The following is an 18,015-nucleotide window of genomic DNA, read 5'->3' on the forward strand; positions in this document are numbered from 1 at the left end:
TATTCTTACATAGAGAAGCAATAAAACTATGGGGAAGTATGCAAATGCTTAGCACATTATGCAAAATTGGATAAGCTGTGCTATTTCTTTCCATTGCATCGTATACCACATAAATAAATATATGGCCGTCTCAGAAACCGATGAATTGAGTAGCTTCTACTGCAAGATCTAATTGAGTTGCAGATTTCAGAGTGTACCTGTAAGCTTTTGCAGAAGTAAGATTTTCAACATTGAGAGAAAGTCAGGTTTCTAATAGTGCCGTTTGTTCTTTCATCCTGTGAGTGTGTGCATATTTATGTTTGTGTTAAAGCAGTAGTGGTGCACACACTTGGATATTTGAGCCTAATGTGGAAGGGAAACTGTTATTTCCTGAGCCTGGGGAAAAGGAAGGAAACCATCTTTAGATACCAACACACACACACACACACACACACACACACACACACACACACACACAAACTGTACTACTCCAGCTCCTACATACAGTAGGGCTAGGAATAGACTGACTTCTGAACATGAGCACACCCACCTTAAAGAGCCTGACTATTATTTTTCAAATTCACAGTCTTATGCATTGGCCATATAATACGGGATAGCTGACCACCGTGAGTAACACCATCGTTGTTTATCATGTTTTCACTGCAAGTGGGATGTGGTTCATCCATTTGGAATAATCACAGATGCCTCCTATAACTTCCTTCCCCTACAAAAACCAGGAAAAAGACCCTGGTTTTCTCTGATCTACCTCTGTAAACAGGATGCTCACGTCAGAGTCGCACCCATTTCTCTGTTTCCTACGTTGTGCATTCCCATGGCTAGACTGAAATGTACTTCCATCCAGTCATCCCACGTCCATGTGAGATGGTTGTAAACGGCATTGTCAGTACAGGAGTAGCTATCAAACTTAGCACAAAACCAGCCCACTCAAGCTGACTGTATTCTTCTCCTTATGAGGGAAAAAAACCACTTTCTGATTTTGGGTCAGAATTGGATGGATGCACGCATGAAGATGGTTAATCACTGTCACTGTCACACTGTGTGTGTTTGTGTGTGTGTGTGTGTGTGTGTGTGTGTGTGTGTGTGTGTGGACGTTTATGTCAGCGAGGATAAGAGTAGGAGGAGGAGTGGGGTGTATGAGTGCATGTGTGCACATATGCTTGTGTGGGAGAGAGCATGCTCCAACAAAAGACCTAAAAATAGTAAGACTATGCTCATGTGACATATTGAGGCTAAAAGCTTGTGAATAATTTGTTTAATGCAACACATTCTCCTCCTAAGCTCTGTCATGAAAACATGTTCCTGCTAGTAACCTCTGCCAGCCAGCAGGTTGGAAGGGAAAGTTGTATCCAGCCTGTTTCAGTACCTCAGTTGGGTTTTCTGTCTGTTCATGGATGGCATTTGGATCATTTTTATATGTTTCAAGCAGGTACAGTAGTCGAGTTAAGTAAACACAGATACCAACCTGATAGTAACTATGTAACAGTCTTAGTTTAACTTAAAATTTCAGTCTTTTAAGTTGTTAAATATATCTTTACGTTATCAGTTCAGTTCCTTATCTAATCTTCCCCTTCCCCACGTTTCCTCTTAAAGGAAACGCGTATCTACAGTTTACCTCGCTTATCCGAGCCATTTATTACAAGTTGAAGTTGAAAATAGACACCTGTTATATTTGTCTGTTGCCTTGTGAATGTATTTGTGTGCGCCACTCGACTGGACTAAAGTTAAATTGGAAACCAACTTTGCAAAATGTAATAGACTTTTATTTCCTCTCAGATATGTGAATGAGGCATTAGGATTTAGAAATGCGATCAAGGTATAAACAAGTGTTTGGCTTGTCGTGTCTTGTCTTGCCAAGAGGACTTGTTGACTTATTTGAAGCTGTGCATGCAATATCATTATATGCAATTATATGCAACAGGAATGATGTTCCAAATCTGTGAAAAGAATAAAAAGGGAAAGGGACCGCTTTCCTAGTGTCTGGTATTTTCTTGTCTGTACCTAAAATACTTTATACACGTAGTCACAATAATACAAATCATTAATGGTGTTTCCTGCAAAGTGGATGGTAATAATGTCTCTTTAAAGAGACATAAAACCTTCAGTTTCATTTGCTCCTTTCACACTCCACTTGTTTCAGAAGTACAATTAAATGAGTGTGGAGATCAACAGTGGGGGTTGTGGGGGGGTGGGGGGGTTTGCACAGAGGGAACAGTTTGTGTGGGGTTTTTTTCTTTTTGGAGGCAGCATGAATGACAAAAACAGAACATCCAGTGATGTTCACTTATGCCTTATTCTCAAGCATGAAATGTCACAAAGACAGTTTGTTGAGTTTTTGTTTTTAACAGATATATATTATTTTAACAACACCTACAGTGCTTAATAAATCTATTGACCACCACCAATGTAAGGTTTTTGCTACAGCTGCCCTAAATTAACAGTATTGCTCACTGACATTTTTTGTTTCTGTAATGGATCTTACTTTTTTTTAAAAAGTAAAGCACATTATTATTATTATTTTTTAAATAGAAAGTACATTTGTGTGTTTCTTGTTTTTATGACAGTTGGTCTAATAAATTTAAGCACTACACTTAACACAAAAGAGCGAATCTTTAGCTCCTTGAATCTCGAATTCACCATCTCAGGCTGAGTGAGACGTAGTACAGATGCCAGATTCATGATATTACATATTTGGTTAAAAAAATGCCTGTGAGGATTTGAATAATTTAAAACGTACAGAGATAGCTAATTTCTTATTGACATATTTGGAAAATATTGGTAATTATCTAATTGGATTAATGCATTAACCTAAAGTAAGAAAACAGAAAAAGAATGTTACATATATCCTTTCATATCTTTTAAGCTCATTAAAGCATATTTATTCGCACCAATAGGCTGTCAGCTTTTAATGCCTACTGTGAAGTCAAAACTGGCTGCCAGAGCACTGAGAGAAATTCTGAAAGAAATGTTAAACATATTGTCATATACACTGGACAATAAACAAACAAATTCTTTTGATCATAATGAGCTTTGTGCACAGTATAAACCTTGTTTAAGCTGTCGTTACCGGCAGATCTTCACATAAGTAGTCCTTCATTTAAAACAGTAAGAGTCATCTTTTTTGCCTAGAACCACAGACCCGATATGACTCATAATATGCACATAAATAGATTTTTTTTCTGCTTAATACATATTTCTGTCATTTCTGAAGTGTGTGTTAAGCTGCAAACGTGGCGTGTGTTTACCATGTTTCACTTCATATTTTGCTCACAGAAGTGTTTCTTCTCTTTAAAATCGGGCTGCTCCTTCATTTCTTATCTTAAACTTCTTTAGAGCCTTGCCCTCTGTCAGCAGCCCTGTAGTTTTAAGAATACCGATACAGCTCTCCACTATAGTTATGCACGACTCGTAATTGACATTTAACAACAGTGTTTTGTGTTACATACTCAGCATTCTGTCAGAGCAAATATCCTTTTGCAAATGAGACTATTGATTCTGCTGTGAGCACAAGATTAGCTTGCACCGCTGAGGAGATGTTAGGGCTCAGGCGCTTTGCTAATTTCAATAAATAAATAAATAAATAAATATCCTGGGTCGGTTTGAATCTCTGCGTCTCTCGCAAGATAATCTGATAATCATCAGATTAAAATGTGTATGTATTCTCGTGACCGTCGTCTTAACCACGCCAGCTCATGCAGTGCCACACAAGATACAATCTGCATGTGAAAGACCTGAATTATTTAAAGCCATGAGAGTGTGTGCAAGTTCTCACTTGCTTACCTTACTGACTCTTTCTTCCATAAACTCTCCACTGCCCCTCCCCAGCCCGTGCTTTGCTTAGTGTTTAGAAGGAAGTGAATAATGTGTGAAGGAGACGCCACAAGAAAGATGTGGATAGTTTAGAGCGAGCCACAGGACAAAAGACATTTTTCTATGACCATCTGTTGCTTGGAAAGGAAAACTTCTTGTGTCATGCCACAAATCTCTTAGCCAAATTAGAAAGCAATGAGGTTAAACATGCTGCGAAAGAAAAACATTGAAGCTGCAGATAGCAAGGGGGAAATCCAAAGGCAGGCAAGTTGGACAGATAGAAAGGGGAGATGATAGAGGGGAGGAGGACAGCACACGCCAGCCCAGGGAGATTTTTGCGGAGGTGGAGGTAGACAGAAAGCAGGTGGATGTTTAGACAGAACGATAACACAGCCTGGCTGACAGAACGCCTGATAAGCAGCCTGACTGTCAGGTTTGGCAGGCTAGCAGTGAAGTGAGAGATCCATGCAAGGGGGAAAGGCAGACAGACGGGTGAAACTGAATAAATGAGACCCAGATATTGTAAAAGCATCATTTTAAAAGAGGTTTACCTGGGGTTGAATTTGAGACTCTAATTATGTGGGCTGCACTGTTTTCAATGCAAATCTGGACTATTCACTTCTCATTCTAAAGCAAAGCATCCAATGGCGACAGTTGTGCCTAATATGTTTAGACTTCATGCTAAGCCTGCATCGTGATGTTAGCTCTCTTTGGCGAGCCGGATAAATATTGTCAATTTTGAGCTGCCTGAATGTTCATCGAGTTGCTGTTTTTTGTTTGTTTTTCGTTTGGTTGCTTGGTTTTTGAGTGACATCTTGACAGCTTGGTGGCGCACTGGTTCGAGTCAGATGACCGTGGGTGTAAACTTGCGAACATGAATGTCTCACCGTATTAGCCCTGCAACAGACGGTGACTTGTCCAGAGTGCAGAGCCCAGTGTCATTGTGAGCTTTTAGCACAGAGCACTGTTATACCAAAATATAGACTCAAATAATCAGTAGAATGGTTAAAGCCTGTTTGCTGGGTTTGACTTGTGCTTTATATTCATGGGAAACTTTCACTATGCCTTGCTCGTACCAGACAACTCTGACCATACGATCCGAATGTTGCAACAAAAATCAAGGCTTATCAGACCAGGCGATGTTTTCCAGTCTTCTGTTATCGCATTTCAGGTCAGCCTATGCGAATTGTAGCCTCAGTTTAATGTTCTTAGTGGCACCCAGTAGAGTCTTCTGCTGCTTCAAGGTTTGACACATTGTGCATTCATTGATGCTCTTCTGCATTCCTCGGTTGGTTATTTAAGTTACTTCTCTTTAAGCTACTTCTCGTTCCTTTCAGCTTAAAGAGTTCAGGCCAAGCTCTTCTGACCTCTGGCATGAACGAGGCCAAAAGAACTCCTGCTTCCTGGATATTTTCTCTCCTTTGGACCATTTTCTGTAAACCCTACAGATGGCTGTGTGGGAAAATCCCAGTAGATCAGAAGTTCCTGAAATACTCAGACTAGCCCATCTGGCACCGGCAACCTCGCTATGTTCATAGTCAATTAAATCAGATTTCTTATCAATTCTTAGTGTGAGCTTGGACAGGTCATCTTGACCATGTCTGCATGCTTAAATGCATGGTGTACCAAACAAAGTGACCCATGAAAGTATATGCTTTTGAGTGGTGTTGTATAGCTGTCTTCACTACCCTAACTTTCTCTGATTTTCGAAAAGTTTCTTCAGTGGTTTCACGTGGACTCTAACTGCAGCAGTAACTGATTCTGTCTAATCTGTATTCACGTCAAGTCTGCAGTGCTAACTGGACAAAACATTTCTTTCTCTGTTTCAGGGAAGCCCCAGAGCATCGAGAGCTCAGAGAGGGTCCAGCTGTCTGGAACCTACAACGTTCGGAAAGGGAAGCTTCAACTACCAGTCAACCGCTGGACCAGACGCCAGGTCATCCTATGCGGCACTTGCCTCATCGTCTCCTCTGTGAAGGAGAGCCAGACAGGGAAGATGCACATCCTGCCCCTCATTGGAGGAAAAGTATGTAAAAGTCACACCATGACAAGGCGTTACTGTTGTCACATAATCATTTTCTTTTCTCTCTCTCTCCCTCTTTTACCCTGGTCTTTTTATGGTGATGTTATATAGTTTATGCCTCGGATCATAAACCTATAACATGATATCATCAGAGAATGACCTGATAAAGTCAATGTTATTACCCTCTTCAAATGCCTCCCTGTGCAGGCAAGTTTGTCCTTGATGAAATGTCACCTTTAGTTTGACATCAAATACTGCTTCCTGCGTTGTTCATTTTAGCTCTCAAGGTCAGACAGGAATTGTGCAAGCCAGGGCTAAAGCACTGATGTGTGTTTTTTTTCTTCTTTTCTAATTTGGAGTCGAGACACACTTTAATATTTAGTATAATGGATCAGTATAGCGTTAAAACAGCTTTATGTCACTGTAGCGTTTTAAATTGCCTTCCCAAAAGTGACCTTTATCCATTTATTGCTTTATGTGCGCATGTGTGTATCTGCTAAACAAGCTCTAAGGGCTCCTCTGAAAAGCCTTATCTGCTTGTCTGCCTGATACAAAGAACACTCAGTGTGTCACCACGCCCAGTTTTTAAACATTTCACACTCAACACATTGACCTCGAGTCAACCCTCTTTTCTGTTCCTCTGTGTTTGTCTATAGTGAGTTTGTGTGCACGCCTGCTAGTATTCTGTGCAAACAACATAAGTAGTCAGCCATTCACCGAGCCTGCTGGAGTATGTGACTGTGGATGACTGAAAAGCAATTTCACATGCACACGTTTTGTTTCTAATGTCAGTCACGTGTGTGTGTGTTATTTCATTATACGAACGTGCGTGCTTTTTCTCTTTTTTTACAGGTGACTGAATCTGAGTAGCCTGCAGACATTTAGTGTGTTATTTGTTTCAACTGAAGTCCTTTTTTTATATATATATATGAGAACTAACCTATGTAGGCCTCCGTGTTTCATGTTTTCCTTTCACTTTTCTTTTCTGATGCCTAAAGATGAGCTTTTTAATTTATATTCAGAGGTGGATAAGAGATGTCAGTATTTTACACTCCAGTGACATTCTCGTGTGTGTCTGTCTCCAGGTGGAGGAGGTGAAGAAGCACAATCATTGTTTGGCCTTCAGCTCAGCAGGGCCTCAGAGTCAAACCTACTATGTCAGCTTTGACAGCTTCACGGAGCACCTGCGCTGGCAAAGACACGCTGCCAAGGTATTGTGTGGGCAAAAGAGTTCGAGAAAGAAAAGGAGGAGCATATGCTCCCTGGGCACTACTTTCGGGTCAGCTGCACTGTACGTTACAACACGCTCAACTGCACTACACCCACCACAATGCCGCTGTCGTATGAACCCGGTGAAGTTAAAACTGCACATATTTCACTGCTGTGCAGTCTGTACTCTATAACCTGTCTGGGTGCTCTCACACACATAAACACCACTGATGGCTCTCTCCTCTCTCTCATTTGAACTCAAGTAGGCCATAGCCAGAAAACCTCTTTTCTAAATATTAACAGGGACATGCATGTCACCAGCGCCCTGAGGGCCACTCAGAATAGAAGCCTGGATAGAAGCGGCACGTGCTGCAGTGACGACTGCTGAGCCTCTAGCTAAGTCAACTCTGAAAGGCTGCCGTTCACAGACAGTAGACTTTCTCCTCCAACATGACAGATGTCGTTTCGGTTTATATCATCCACGTTTCTTTGAAACTGACTTATCAAATGGACACAGACTAACTACTCTCTACACCTGCAGTTAACTAGATTACCCAATGTTATAACTCGTGATGTCAGGTTACCAAGCTGTTGGACTGTCCCTTGACTTCTTCTGACTCTCTAATCCTAAGAAGATTGCCTCTGAATGACATTTGAGCCCCTATCAGCAGGCTACAAAGACATCATGAACCAGTACAGTCTTATGTGGTCGGGGTAATCCTTTTTAACTCCACATTCTTTTTCTCTCCCTGTTACCTCTGCTCTCCTCTCTTCTTTGCTTTCCACTCCACCTCTTTTTTAGATGGTGTCCCAGAGAATCCACTCAGTTGATTTGTCCTGCTGCAGTCTGGAGCATCTTCCTCCCAATCTCTTTTATAGCCACGACCTGACCCACCTCAACCTAAAACACAACTTCCTGCCTGCAGATCAGCGGCTGCAGCAGCTGCAGAGGTACAGTGCCATTATAAGACTACTGTAAACACACCTGTGAATGAAAGAACAGACCTGAAGATTCACAATAGGTTGAGGAGGTGGTCTGGATGGGCCGGCTCGGGCAAGATGAGAACTAAAGAAAGATATGGTTTACAAAAGCTTAGCGTAACTTAACAACAGCTGGAGTCGAGATAGGCTTTTGTACAATATGGAGGAGACAAGACACCGACACAGTGGAAAGCTTTAGCTTTTGCCTGCAATTTGCAAGCCATCGACCTGAGCAGTCTAGGACTGGGGCCATTGGCACACAGGGACCAAAGAGGCTAGCCAGGGCTGTACCAGGCTAGGCCAAATCAGCCCAGAGCCCAGAAGGGTAGAAGTGTCTGCAGGGAAGCTTTTAATGTGCCTGGCCGCCCTCGCTCTTTCTCTCTGTGGGCACCATCTGCTGCATGCTTATCATGGTCGCAGATTAAAGACCACAGCCAAGATGCTGTATATGTGTCTCCACGTGTGTATGTGCACTTATGCATTTACAAATTAATATATTTGCACACTTGTTTCAACGTCTCTCTGTGGAGAAGATTACCATAAAATTGTTACCATTTGAATAGTGTGAATCTGGTGCCTGAGTATGTGTTAGCTGTGTGGAGTGTCAGTGTACGTGAGAGCTGCTTGCGTGTTGCACGCAACAGAAATAGTGGCTGCAGGCTACTGATTTGGGGTCAGCGCATACAGAGTCTTGATATAGTATGGCGTGTTCCTTCATTTTAACATGGCTGCACTAAAGGAATCCGCGTGTGTGTGTGTGTAGCTGTGCATCTATGATCTTTCTCACTTTTGTGTCTTCTTGATAGAATATTGTGAATGAATGAGGTCAGGATTTTATGTTTTCCTACCACAGTCATTTTTTGAGTCATCTTTTTTTTTTTAATCCCTGGCATAATGACTAATATTTAAAAAAAGATGATGTGAAGGGAAAATAGCTAGTTTTAATAATTGAGTGAAACACAGCTCCCCTGCTGGTCAAGTGAGAGACATCAATTTAGCCCTGCCAAATCTAAGTAGGCTCATCCGCATTTGACCCAGCATGACAGAAAATGAGGTCAGTAATGAGAAAGAGATGAATAGTTAGCTGAAAATAGAGAGGTTCTAACAGAACCGCGCAGCAGAGTTACTCGAATACTCGCTTTCCCCAGAGAGACTGAAGTCCAAAAAGCTGGACTCAAGAACAATAATACTCTGTATGCAGCCTCTATGAATGTGGGTGTGTGTATGTTTTTGTGTGGACTGTTGTGTGAGAGTCTGTTTTGCTTTCTGTATAAACACTAGCTTTCCTCTGACATCTGACGTGGGGTTATATTATAGTGTCTTTTATTTTTCCAAGAGCAATGGAACGTGAACCTGCCTCATGGCTCCTCCCCCCTCCGCCCCTTTCTATTTTCTTTCTGGCCAAATACTAACTGGTGGGTGATTTGCCAATCAGATATGCATAATCAGTTGTCTCGGATACTAGCGCTCTCCTCTGGCATGGGACTGCCTTCCCAGCATGCATCTCTTTTTGAGACAGAGGTTACCACTCACTGAGGGGAATGGCTGATGTTCCATGAATTTCATTGAACCTTTGGCCTTTTTTATTTACATATTTATGATAGCTTATCGAGTTATGAAGGACACAAAAGTCATTGAAATGAAGCAATGAAAGGCCAAGTGACCGGATTAAAGTTCCGACTGGTGCGCTCCTGCTGATGAGTAGCAAACATATAATTAAACGTATAAATAGCTAACTGTATAAACTGATAATTCTCTTTGAGGACACAACTTTTAGCAAAAACATATTGCAAGCAGTTGCTTCACTGGCTTTTTAAAAATAATTAACGCTGCTTTAAATAAATAAGAATGTAAGTAAGGTCAAAGCAGAGTAACATGAGAAGACAGAATGTCACAGCATGACAAAGACGCGTAGGGACTGTGAGGAGGGGTGTGAGCGTTACTCAGCAGATTGCAGGGGCTGATTTAATGGTGGAATGACATTTTCCCACATGCTCCGCATCCCCTGCCTGCAGGAGTCACCCTCAGCTGGAAATTCTCCGTCACTCTAATCAATAACCCGACGTCTAGGCTGGCTGCCCCCCCATATCACTGTGATATACTGTGTGTATGTGTGTGTAACCTGTATGTGTATAGCGCGGAAAATCAAGTGCCACTGTTAGCAGCTGCTCCAGCGTGCGGTGCAAATATGGCACGCTTCTCATCTCCAGATGCCTAGCTGAGCTCTCCGTGATAGATGATAGCAGGTCGCATGCGTGTGTCGGCATGTGTGTAAATGGATAAATAAAGACAGAACGAGCCAACTCCTGTGAAGGTCACTGATCTGCCAAAGGGCCAGCACGCTGAAAGCCACTGGTCACTGGTGTTTAAACGAACAACAGGCGTCTTTGCTGTGTTTGTTTGCTAAACATTCAAATGTGAAGGTTTAGCTGTACTATGAAGGAAGGGTTTGTTTATGGGTGTGTTGAATCTCACTCTGTGCTCACTTTAATTAAAAAGCATGGGTAAACTACACTTAGTTGAGATGTATAGATTTTTCTCTCTTGCAAAACTAACAGGATGAAACCACACTCTTCAATCACTCTTGTCTTTTCGTTAATACTTTTATTCACTGTCTCTAGATTTTCTCGTCTTCGGAGCCTCAATCTCTCCAACAACCACCTTGGCCAGTTCCCCCTGGCTATCTGTGACATACCCACTCTGACAGAGGTCAACCTCAGCTGTAACTACTTGGCCTCTGTCCCCAGCTCTGTGGGTGCCATGACCAAGTAAGTAAAAAGAAGAACATACTGAGAACACAGAAGTTTTTTTGTTTGTTTTTTTTACCAAAACTTTGAAAACCAACGGTAGTCATGACTGTAAAATCAAAATATTTTATAGAGTCAGAACATGAATATATCTGAGTTCTAGTTCAGAAGGATTTTTTTACTTTTGGTTTTGCTTTTTGTGTTTACCTTGCTTGTTAACTATATGCACAGCAGTGGCAGTGCACTAAGTCCTTGGAAATTGCCCAACTCTGTTCTGTACAGAACCGAAGCTTCTGACTTGGGGCAAAGCTTACTTGCATAGATGCCATTTGAGTTTAACTAATGAACCTTTTCGTAGACCAACCACATTTTTGCCTCTTTAAGCATTTACATAGTCAAATCTGAAAGTTACCTGGCAACAGTCACGTGACATGGCAACCACAATGATATATACATTCCTACTTCCAACATATAAGAAAACACCATAAGCTGTATATGTAATTCTGTGGTTTTTGCTGTAGCTCTCGAGTGTTCCCAGAGTCTTTTACTATATTATTGAGCAGATTTGTCATTATGAATGCCGTTTTGTCCGTCTCTTGTTTTGGTGAACACCTTAAGTTTTTTAAAAAAATTCCAAGCTACTTACGTTTCTAAGAAATACTTTTTTTGGCTGTACAAAATTTCATAATTCTGAGCCAGCATTTTGAAGAGGATGGAACATAGGTAATGTTGTTAGCTCAATGGCTTTTCTTTCCGTTACTAGTCATTCCCTGTAGAAAAAAAGCCCCATTACTGGCTCTTTAAAGCAGTGACAAAACATATACTTAAAAAATAAAGTCAGGACTTTGACCTTTAAAATCCTTGCACGTTTGGTCGATTTTACTCCACTTTGAATTTAGGGATTACGGGAATCAGTCTAGTAACTAGGGCAGAACTTGCAGTCTGGGTAATAATAGAGGTCCTTTAACTCAGCCTTTCTTCAAAACATACAGGTATGTTTGCTCATAAGAAATTAATCTCTGGAAATTATCTAGCATACCTGTAAATTCCTGAAGTGGCCAGTAGTGCATTTATGCAGCTACTGCCATCTACTGGGCATCAAGTTCACTGAGTTTTGGAAATGGCAATTGTCTTTTTTTAGTCCTGCTTGATACAACATGTCACAACAAGCACACTAACTATATATAGAAATACAATTGTGGTCTTTCTGTGTGATCTTTCATTAATTATGCCAACTGTCTAATCACATGTATTTGTCTCAGTTTGCAGACATTCCTACTGGATGGAAACAGCTTAAATGAACTGCCCAATGAGCTGGGTTCCTTGCAGAGGCTGAGTTACTTGGGCCTTTCCTTCAACCAGTTCAACCACGTGCCCCAGGTGCTGGAGCGGCTGTCCTCCATGGAGAAGCTCTGCATGGCTGGCAACCACCTAGAGACTCTTACCCTGCAGAATTTCAGACTGCTCCATGTCAAACACATCGACCTAAGGTATGACATGGTGTCCTAATTATTACCCATTTATTCACTATGAAGACGAGAACAGCATGTCCTAAGAGTTTGTCCCAGGGTTACATGTGACACTGAGAACATGCACACATGCGTAAATACTAGAAAACAAAAATAAAAGGAGGAAGCCAAAACACAAGCAGATTGCCAGACAGCACAAAACGGGGAAATCATTTGCCTAGCGCGTCTCCCGTTGTCTGAAAAAGTGCAGAGCTGGTGTGACTTGCACTATTTTACAGTTAATACTTTACTTTTTCTTACTTTTCTTGGCCGGGGTTTGTAAATTATTTGTTTTCTGTCCAGCATCAACACATTTTTGGACAAAGATCACTCGGTGTCACTGATAAGTTTACATTTCATACAACATTTTGAAACTCTGCTTTCTTAACAAAGAAGTGCAGTTATGAATGATTTGATGTTCTGAAAAGAAATTTCTGTTCAATAAATTTAAAAAGCTCCTTTCGGTGGATTTGAAGTTGTTCTTAAGGCTGGAAAATTTTGTAAACTTTTTAATCCAGCTAAACTGAGCAGAGCCAGTTCTAGACCAAAGTCACATATTTATGCCTCTTTTATCTCTTATTCATTCTTTGGTTCTTATCGATTGAGCGCTTGAACAATTCAAGATAAACTGTTAACACTCAGGACCAGACTACTAAACAAACTGCACAATATATCAGCAGTCACCCTAGGCATGTTCCCTGCTGTAAAGGCCAAAGCCTGTGCACTTGGATGAACCTTTGCCTCCTTCATGCCTCCTCTTGTCAGGTTGAATAAAATCTCCATCATGGTGCCGGACGAGCCTGACCTACTGAGGCACGTGACCCAGCTGGACGTGAGGGATAACAGGCTGACGGAGCTGGACGCCTCGGTCTTCCCCAGGCTGGAGGTGCTTCACTGCGAGAGGAACCACATCACCAGCCTGAAGGCTAAGGGCTGCTTGCTCAAAGGCATCTACGCCTCCAACAATGGTGAGTTTGGCTTTACTGTGACCTCACACATTTCTAAACTGAGATCACTGATTTGTATCTCTCTTTTCTGAATTTCAACACATAATGTATGTGTGTGTATGTGTGGATATGTAACACCTCACAGACATCACCATGTTTTTATATATATTACTTCCATGTTCGTCTGCATACACCCTTAATCCTCATCAGTGCAGCAGTCTAACATCATTCCTCTCTAACATGTCATCACCATCCTCCCCTGCCTAATGCGTCCCCCATTTTCCATTTTCCTGCATTTATAATAGACCTTTGTAGGAGACCTTGTCTGTCCTTGCTGTAAGTTAATGTGTTTGGATTTCTCCCTACAGAGCTCCGACAGCTAGATGTCAGCCCTGTGCCCTCCAATCTGAGTTACATGGATATCTCGAGGTGAGAGAAATTCCAGAAATGTACATGAATTTAAAAAATGAATAAATAAAACAGAAATATTTGGAAGTTCCTTCTGAAAGTAAATGCAGCTTATTTACAGTACATCTGCCCTACAAGAGCGGAAGGGCAGCAGTTGTTCAGTGTGATGCTTTAAAGATTGTGCAACTACACGAAATTAGGAAATACACGGTCTCTGCAAGTGGAGTGAAATATAAACTTAGAGAGGTCATTTTTAACCATGCTAATCCTGACCTTCTGTACTTACTGTAGCTGTAGTCAATAAAATGCACGAACTAATCACTGCACTTTAAAATACCTTTAAATCAAAATGCTAGTCTTAAAGAGTTTACCCATAAGTCACACAGAGCTTACTTCTATTCACTTTGTCTTTAACTTCTTAAAAGGGCAGTGTCCACGAGACTGTCACACTTAAGAAAGATCACATCTTTTAAAAGTTGCATTTATCTTTTTTTTTAATCTTTTGTTTAGCTGTTTATCTTTTGGTAAACTGAATCTGAAAGATAGTAAAATGTAAACAAACAAACCAAAGCTGAAGTTTAATATATGGAGCGTTGCAGACTGCTAGGATTCATCATCGTCGTCTCTCCTTCTCTTCCCTCAGGAACCATATGGAGTCCTTGCCAGACTGGCTATGTGAAGCTAAGAAACTGGAAGTCCTGGACGCGAGCCACAACCTCATTGCTGAGCTACCGGCACGGTGAGTGTCTCACACAGCAAAACCTGTAAATGCTGTACAATGCTGCATTATTCCCCCTGCCCTTTGCTGGCCTGTCATTTATCCCCCAAAAGGCCTCATAAATCACACAGATAGCCTATAACCTCCGCAGCATCCATCCATTCTCTTCTCCTTTATGTACCCTTTTAGAAGGTCAGTTGAGTTGCACCTCTTCGTCTTTTCTATGTCTTACATCGGCTGTGTCAAACTTGCTCCACTCCTTTTCTCTTTCTTCCCCTCTCTCTCTACCTCTGGCCCCCTCATTGTCTGTAGATTTATTTTTTACCCAATAAGTGTCAGGATGATGAATTTCAGCCGCGGGCTCCACTAGAGGCACTGCTATTTTTTGATTTTTTTTTTTTCTCCCATTCTTATCCATACTGTCATCATCCTTCTGCACTATTGTCATTTTTAATACTGTTTCAGGCTTCCCCGGTTACAGTCGTTCAAGAACCGGTGTGGAAAAAAGTGTCACCTTATCTATTTACCAACCAGTCTATCGATCTATCTTCATCTATATAGCCATCTAGCTATCACTGTGTAACACTTTTTTTTACACGTTTTTACGAGGGCCTTCCTGTCTGTCTTTAATCTTCTAGCAGTGACCTAACCATCTATATGTTCTTCTTGCTGCAGGTTGTTATGCAGCAACAGTCTGAGGAAGCTCAGTGCTGGACATAACCAGCTGCAGAAGCTGCCTGAAAGAGTTGAGCGCCCTCTGCTGGAGGTTTTGGATGTACAGCACAATCAACTGGTTGAGTTGCCCTGCAACCTGTTCCTCAAATCTGACAGGTAGCATTTATTATCAGCTGAAAGTGATTTTTCTTTGACTAATGTTCACCTGACAAGAAGATTAAATGTAGGGACAGTGCAGGTAAATGAAGATAAAGCACAGAAATTCTAATTAGGAGTTTCCTGTGAAGGACAAGACCACCAAGGGCAAGGATGACAGGCAAATAAAAAACAATCAGTCTGTAGAAGGACATGTTTTTTGCAGTGAAGTATTAAGTAAGAATTTATGGAGTAGTTTGCAATTAAAATGAATCATCTCAGTGTTGTCTGTCCCTCTCTGAAGGAGATTTTTTTTCTCCTTTCAGCTTACGATGCGTAAATGCATCAGCTAATAAGCTGGAGCACCTGCCACCATCCAGTCTGTCAGAGGAAAGCCACAGCATCCTGCAGGAATTCTACCTGACCAATAACCGACTGACAGACAAGTGTGTACCCATGCTAACAGGCCATACACACCTACGAGTTTTGCACATGGCCTACAACCATCTCCAGACCTTCCCAGCCAGGTAAAAAAGTCATATGTTAAAGGGGACTTATTCCTTTCCTTAATCTCTGTCATATATACTATATGCACAAAAGCAATGTGACACCTACCTACACACAAACTGCTCACCCATATATGCCCATGCTATAGTGATGCCTGTGCACAGTTTTTGGAATGATGCTAATGCTAGAGGAAGTTGGGGACTCTGCAGTCATTGAGTCAGCACTACATTTTTAAAGATTTTTATGCACCCCAATCCACAACTTTGCATGCTCTTAGTTGCTGTTGTTCCTAAACACTTGCACTTTGCAATAACACCACTTACAGTCGAGTAAGTATCTGGTAGTGATATAGGAATAAAGAAATTTCACCAACTGACTTGTTGCAATTAAACATCCTATTGCAGTGCCTTGCTTGAATTCAGTGAGCTCTTTAGAACGACCCATTCTCAAAGAAATTTTCTGTCAAGTCAGACTGCATGACTTACGTCCTTGATGTTGTGCACCTGTTGCAATGGAACCAGGATCAATATGCCATTTGTACTGGGGGGGGGGGTGTCTTTTGACTAAGCAATTGATTGTTTCAGTACTATTTTACACACTTGACTTCACCTACTGCTCTCTCTGATCTTTCAGTAAAATGGCTAAGCTGGAGGAGCTGGAGGAGGTGGACCTGAGTGGCAACATGCTGAAGACTGTCCCCACCACCATTATGAACTGCCGGCGAATGCACACACTCATAGCCCACTCTAATGCCATTGAAGTCTTTCCTGAGGTCATGCAGCTGATGGAGATGAAAGTAAGTCAGGGGCAATAATTAATATCTTTGATGCCCTGACTTTGTAATGCATGTGCATTTGTGCGAGTATTGACATCTGCTCTTTGTTGTTGTCAGTGTGTGGACCTGAGCTGTAATGAGCTGAGTGAGATCACTCTACCAGAGAATCTACCCCCAAAGCTCCAGGAGCTGGACCTCACTGGAAACCCTCGCCTAAACCTGGACCACAAGACCCTCGAGCAGCTAAAGTATGTCTGGGGTTTTGTTTTGTTTTTGTTTTTGTTTTTTGGTTTTTTTGGGGGGTGGGGTTTAGTCCTGCAGTTGTTTTTTTGTTTTATATGCGCCATCATAGCCCCGTTAATGTGGCTGCAATTTGTACTTTGCATAGAGGGAATCTGAGTTACCACATGATGTTTGGGATTTTATTTCATGTATGGCTGTTAGAAATACTTCAAGTGGTTTTCATTTCTTTTTGCCCCTGAAACAGTGCGGTGAATTTGACCTTGTTTGCGTTTTCTTGTTTTTCAGCAATATTCGCTGCTTCCGTATCGATCCACCTCCGACCTTTTCATCGAGTGAGGCGTCTGGCGGGCCTGCTGTGTGGAGTCATGGTTACACAGAGGCCTCGGGCGTCAAGAACAAGTAAGCACAATTCAATCAATGATGAAATGACAACCAGCACCACCACACTCGCCCGTTGAAGCCGCACTAATCGCAACCTCTTGAGAGTGCACATCATTAAAGCCGTGCGACTCAAATGAAGGAAATGTTAAAGCGGTGCTCGTTGAAAGCAAGAACTGTGTACATTCACATCCTGTGTGGACTAAATTGCTAATTCAGCATTTGAAAGTGTGTTCTGATGGCAAGTCTTCTATATCAAGGTTCTGCTTTACAGTCAAAGGAGTCATTTAAGGCATTGCTTATGCATAGCATATGGAGTGACATGATAAATAGTTGCACAGGGGAGTTGTGGTCCTCAGAGCTCTCATTCTTTCCTCTTTCAGACTCTGTGTTGCTGCCCTTTCGGTAAACAGCTTCTGTGGGAGTCGTGAAGCTCTGTATGGTGTGTTTGATGGAGACAGGAATGTGGAAGTGCCCTACCTCCTGCAGTGCACAATGAATGATGTGCTGGCGGAAGAAATTCACAAGACGAAGAGCGAAGAGGACTATATGACCAACACGTTCCTTGTCATGCAAAGGTTTGCAATAGATTCTACATGCCTCATCTTCACTGTATGTAACAAATTTCTCATTTCTGCCTCAAAAACCTCATCCTCTTCCCGTCTTTCCTTCTTCCACCCTTGCAGGAAGCTTGGAACTGCAGGACAGAAACTGGGTGGCTCGGCAGCTCTGTGTCACATTCGCCATGACCCCACTGACCCTGGTGGCTGCTTCACCCTCACGGCTGCTAATGTGGGAAAGTGCCAGGCCATTCTGTGCCGTGATGGAAAGCCGTTGTCTCTGTCACTCCTTCACAATGTAGGGCTGGAGGAGGAATACCGCAGGATCAGGCAGCACAAAGCTATCATCACTGAGGTAGAGATCTTTTTTTTTTTCAGAGTACTGAAAAATTGG

At 41.9% G+C, this 18,015-nt stretch overlaps 1 protein-coding gene across 1 annotated transcript in view; it reads left to right on the plus strand.

Annotated features, from left to right (window-relative positions):
- phlpp1 (PH domain and leucine rich repeat protein phosphatase 1) overlaps positions 1 to 18,015 on the plus strand; it is a 45,977-nt gene that overhangs the window by 25,269 nt on the left and 2,693 nt on the right. Inside the window, exons 2-16 of the mRNA XM_084912134.1 lie at positions 5,637 to 5,833; positions 6,916 to 7,041; positions 7,842 to 7,990; positions 10,642 to 10,788; positions 12,030 to 12,257; positions 13,041 to 13,243; positions 13,591 to 13,651; positions 14,274 to 14,369; positions 15,024 to 15,179; positions 15,485 to 15,685; positions 16,299 to 16,461; positions 16,558 to 16,688; positions 16,969 to 17,082; positions 17,445 to 17,639; positions 17,748 to 17,976. Of these exons, the coding sequence (XP_084768260.1) occupies positions 5,637 to 5,833; positions 6,916 to 7,041; positions 7,842 to 7,990; positions 10,642 to 10,788; positions 12,030 to 12,257; positions 13,041 to 13,243; positions 13,591 to 13,651; positions 14,274 to 14,369; positions 15,024 to 15,179; positions 15,485 to 15,685; positions 16,299 to 16,461; positions 16,558 to 16,688; positions 16,969 to 17,082; positions 17,445 to 17,639; positions 17,748 to 17,976 (2,396 nt within the window). The remainder of the gene's footprint in view (positions 1 to 5,636; positions 5,834 to 6,915; positions 7,042 to 7,841; positions 7,991 to 10,641; positions 10,789 to 12,029; positions 12,258 to 13,040; positions 13,244 to 13,590; positions 13,652 to 14,273; positions 14,370 to 15,023; positions 15,180 to 15,484; positions 15,686 to 16,298; positions 16,462 to 16,557; positions 16,689 to 16,968; positions 17,083 to 17,444; positions 17,640 to 17,747; positions 17,977 to 18,015) is intronic.

Source organism: Perissodus microlepis, chromosome 18 (genome assembly GCF_051167445.1).
Source record: "Perissodus microlepis isolate ML-2025 ecotype Zambia chromosome 18, ASM5116744v1, whole genome shotgun sequence".
NCBI classification, from domain to species: domain Eukaryota; kingdom Metazoa; phylum Chordata; class Actinopteri; order Cichliformes; family Cichlidae; genus Perissodus; species Perissodus microlepis.